A 4,918-nucleotide genomic window follows, 5' to 3' on the forward strand; every position below is an offset into this window, starting at 1 on the left:
TTTGAAGGCTTAGAGATGTAGCTCAGTAGTAGAGCAGCCCTGGGCTCAACCCCCACTACTGGGGGGGGCGCTGATTCTAATTAGTCAAACTATAAGGCAGCTCCCTAGAGTCCCTTCTCATGACCTGACTCCCTTAGGATTCTCCTTCACAGTCTTCTCCCTAACAAAAAGAGTTGTGAATTCCTGAACACAGAGGTTTCAGTAATTTTTGCCCTCAATTACTATCCTAAAGACACTAATTTTCCAGATTCCTCAAAATGTGGAGGTTAGCTCCACAATCTATACTACTGACCCAGTCATTCTAGTACATCTCAACATATGGAAGTTTTCTTTGTCCCTCTACCTTGAATTCTCTTTCTTCTTCCCCAGTTTTTTTCACATAAACGCCCACTGATCCTTTAAGACCCATCCGAGGAAGATATGCTGGTCTTCCCAAACCACTACAAACAGAGAGATTTTTTTTTTCATTGAGTTTATTGGTACTTTTTGAGTATACAGTACAGTTACATTTATCACTGGGATCTTGTACCTTTACATGACAGATCTTGGTTCTCATTTTTCCCCCATACCCCTGCCCTCCCTTCACCCCCTTCCCCCTCCCCTATTTACAAAGACTTTGTTTCCATTTTTGCCTTTTCTCATATTTTTTCTTTTCCCTTTTTTCCCCTACCCTTCCCACTTCCCCTACAGCTTTAGCCGTTTTCTTCCTATTTCACATTATCAATTATACATTTTGAAGCTTATTTACACTTTTAGTTTTTCACATCAGAGAAACTATTCGGTATTTATACATGTGTGTCTTATTTATTTCACTTAAGAGTATGGCCTCAATATGCATCTATTTTTCTATGAATGACTCTAGTTTCTCATTCTTTATGGCTGAGTAGTACTTCATTTTATAAAAAAAACACATCTTCTTTATCCAGTCTCCAACTGATGGGCAATTGGGCTGTTTCCAAGTTTTACCTATTACAAACTGTGCCGCTACAAACATGGGTGTGCATATATCACTGTGATATGATTCCTTTACTTCTCTTGGAAAGATACCCAGCAGAGGGATGGCTGGGTCAAATGGAACCTCTAGTCCTAGTTATTTGAGGTATCTCCACATTGTTTTACACAGTGGTTGCACCAACAAAGGAGAAAGATTCCTTTCTCCTCACAGCCCTGCCAACATTTGTTATCGGTTGATTTCTTGATAGCAGCCATTCTTTCTGGGGTGAGGTGGAATCCCAGTGTTGTTTTCATCTGCATCAACAGAAAGATTGTTTTGGCAATCCCAGATACCTGTCTTTAGCTAGCTCACTGTTTATTCTTAGGGAACAATTTCTTACACTGTCTAATAAGAAAAAACCTAGGTATTGAAACTCTCTGTATGGATGTAAGATTACTGTCTTGTGTTAAAAATATGAATATAAAGAACTTACAAAGATAAAGGTCTGCCTGGATCTGAGCCCTATGTGGAGAAAGGTCCCTACCAGTTTTTATTACTTTAAGAGGCTTAACAAGGGAGCTCCTCGTAAGCTGTTCACATAAGTCTTGACCAAAACAGAGCAGAGATGTCAGAGATGAAACTCTTAAGCAAGACATGCTAAAATGAAATTCACTCAGAAAAAGACAGTCCAAAAAGAACCTGGGAAATAAGGAACCCAAAATAGTAAAGTTCGGTGTGTCCTTTGGGGATAGAATCTAGCTATAAACAGGGAGACTCAGAAAAGGCCAGACTTTGGAGAACAGGCTCTGTATTATGGTAGCTTATAAATCTGGCTGCTTTTATATTTCTTATATTCTCTTATGCTTCCTCCTTTGATTCAAAATGGTTTCAGGTTGTCCTAATTGCTCTACAGCAAACTTCAAGGAAAGGGTTTTTTATCCACACATGGGCTTGATGATTTGAGTATTGTCATCCTATTACTGAGGGCAGTAGGAGGGAGAAAGTGGTAATCCAAAAGAAAGTCAATTCTAGAGAACAATAAGGGCTGTAGAATCTGGCCATTCTTCCCCATTTGAAAATTCTCCTTCAATATTATAACTTAAAGATGGTGATTTTTTTAATTAAATGATATTCTTCTAATATTTTCCCCACTAAACTATAAGCATATTTAAAGGACTTTGTCATTTTCATTACTGTAATATACACACATGACTGGAACAAAATAAATTCAAATATTTGTTTTTGGAATGAATGAAACAGTGTATGACTTTCAGAGTTTTAAGGAACCTAAAAGCCACCTAATGCAATACTTTCTCCACAAATGTACATTTGTTCATCAAAATACTCATTCAACAAATATCAACTGAATGTCTGAGATAGTTAAGACAATAGAAAAACAAACATAAGAACTAGATCAGTCACTGATACAATGAATGTTCACAGAGGGACTCCTATGTGCCAGGTACTATGGTAGGACCTTTAGACGCTGCATAGAATAAGAAACAGAGTTCCCTAGAGAACTCACAGAACATAAAACACACATGAAGTGTGTTTAAAACAGTACTGTTTAATACAGAAAACATTAAGTGCTTTCAAAGGTACACATAAAGGTTATTTGGAATCACAGATTGGACAGTACTGAAAGAGGGAGAGGGAGGGGAAGGGGACAGGGCGGGGAGGAAGGGAGGGGAGGAGGAGGGAGGGAGGGAAAGAGAGAGACAGAGAAAGAAACTAGAGTTTCATAAGAACTTAAAGGACACTGCCTCTCAGGTATAGGACGTCTTTTGTGACTAGACTTGCAGTTCAGGGATGAAAATTGATTAGTTACCAGCTAAAACAATTAATAGTAATAGTTGTTTAGGCTTTGCTGAAAATCGGTATTCTATCTTCACAATTTAGCATTGTATCAAGTAATACTGATACTGGATTTGAAAAGCAAGAATACAGATGAATTCTCTCTTAATGTGAAACCTAACCAAAACTGAGCTCTAAATTATAGTTGTTGTCATGTTTGAGTAAATGACCCAAAGAAGCACAGACTTTGTCAATCTGAGTTAAAATATATGGAAAGAAAAATCCTGACTTCTGTCTGGGCTTTATTTAGCAGTACTCTGTGAAAAAATAATTTCTATCTTATATTGTAAACTAGTAAAATGAAAATATAGCTGAAGTGTTTCTTTTGTCCTATAATAAAATGATTTATTCTGCAGTTTCTTTTATATATACAACTTTAGCTTCTCAAACATTTTGAAACATACTGCCACTAGAGCTGTCTCCTTGAAGACAAAAGCCGTGAAATGGAAAGCAGAAGTTTCAAAACTAATATCAAAGGAGTTTAGGTTTAACTATCTTTCTCCTCCTGATTCACTGAATTTGTTAATTTACTAATTTAAAATTGATTATTTTGATCTCTAGTAGTTAAGAATGGGAAAGTGACATCTATCAATATATTCCTTCAATGTATTTTGTAGATTGTAGTCCGTTAAAAATAATTCTATGACAAAGAATTTCTAGATCCTCTTAATAGGATTTTGCCTCTACGGAAAAATTAAATACTGTCATAAGACTTCTTTATGAATTTCAAAAGGCTCCTGACCATATATTCCACTTCAGCCATTACATTTTTTTCTGTTCATTGCAGATTGACTGCCATTAATGTATGTTTACCACGTTTTCTACTGGGTCTACATAGGAATGATCCAGAGCCATCTGTATCCAACACCATTTACACAGGAAAGTAATACACATGCGTAATATATTCATCCTAGATGCACTGGAAGAACCAATCATATGAATTAATCTATCAAACAAAAATTTGGAGGTCACATTATATACAAAATGCTGACATGACTATAAAAACAGTAACACTTTGTTTCTTTACCTCTGCAATTTTAGGAGTCACCATGGAAGAAAATTCTCTACCTCTGAGTGATTTCGAACTTATGCAGTATTAAGAAAACCTGCCTAGTCTTTAAAGTAAATGCCCCTTGTCATGCAGTGGCACATTTTCAAGAATGTTTATAGATACTGTCAAAGGAACAATTCCAGACACATTACAGTAACTAAGCAGCATTTCTCTGAAAATTATCTTCATCAGCCTTATTTCTGTGTATTAAAGGACATTAAGTTAAAGTGAAAGCGCAGTGCAAGGGAGAAAATCGAAGACAGAAAAACTAGCTTCACTTCTGTAAATTAAGCAAAATTAAGCAAAAAGAAAGGAAGCAAGCAAAGGGAAGGAACTCTAAAAGCTATCTGCTGCCATAGTACCTTCCGAGTTCTTAGGCGCTTCCTGAGCTCAAAGACATAAGGAGAAAAGAGAGATGAGAAAAGAGAGACGGTACCACAATGGAACCTTAAATTATTTACTCTTTTCACAATTTGGAAGATTTTTCCGGAACCAAAAAAAGATACATGGATTAAGTAGGAATGTCTGGGAAAAGGTACTGGCATTTGCTTTCTCAGTTTGGAGCCCTAAGAACTGCACCAGAGAGGGGCCCCAAGTCCTTAGTTATTTTGAAAGGCAGCTAGGAGCATCTTCCCAAGGCACACACCTGCAGGGCCGAACGGCTCCTCCCCCTCCGTCCCCAGGGATGGACCGAGGTCCAGCGTCCCGCGCACCTTTAGCCCGAGGGACACCCCAGCTCCGCCGGCGCCACACGACGGTGGATGGGGCCGGAGCGCACGGCACGGTCCCGGGTCCGCTTCCCTCAGCCCCGAGGAGGCGACGGCGCTCGGGAACGTGGAGGCAGAGCGCTCGGGGACCGCTGGCCCGTCCCGCCTCCCTCGCGGCCGAGGAGCAGCAGCCTGTACCTGTCCTCTGAGACGCTGATGACTCCCTCCTCCTTGGGCACTATCACGGCCATGTTCACCACCTCCTGGGACCCCTCGACCCGCTGCAGAAGGATCGGCTTGCGGGTCAGCGGCTTGGGCTGGATCTCCGCCGCCATCGGAGGAAGGGGCACGCCGGGGGCGCCGCCACCAACA

The 4,918-nt window shown here is 39.9% G+C and overlaps 1 protein-coding gene across 5 annotated transcripts in view; it reads right to left on the reverse strand.

Moving 5' to 3' along the window:
• The window catches only part of Wdfy2 (WD repeat and FYVE domain containing 2), a 160,552-nt gene that overhangs the window by 155,023 nt on the left and 611 nt on the right, over positions 1 to 4,918 (reverse strand). For 3 of the 5 annotated variants that reach the window (XM_010636949.3, XM_010636950.3, XM_033760046.1), the window contains exon 1: positions 4,745 to 4,912. The exons of 1 other annotated variant lie outside the window; for it this stretch is intronic. In XM_010636949.3, coding sequence (XP_010635251.1) covers positions 4,745 to 4,881 — 137 coding nt within the window. In that variant the 5' untranslated portion in view covers positions 4,882 to 4,912. Of the gene's footprint in view, positions 1 to 4,744; positions 4,913 to 4,918 lie in introns of those variants that run through there. One more of the 5 variants, XM_010636952.3, reaches the window with a different exon arrangement.

Source organism: Fukomys damarensis, unplaced genomic scaffold (assembly GCF_012274545.1).
Source record: "Fukomys damarensis isolate Sample0158 unplaced genomic scaffold, DMR_v1.0_HiC HiC_scaffold_38, whole genome shotgun sequence".
Taxonomy (NCBI): Eukaryota; Metazoa; Chordata; class Mammalia; order Rodentia; family Bathyergidae; genus Fukomys; species Fukomys damarensis.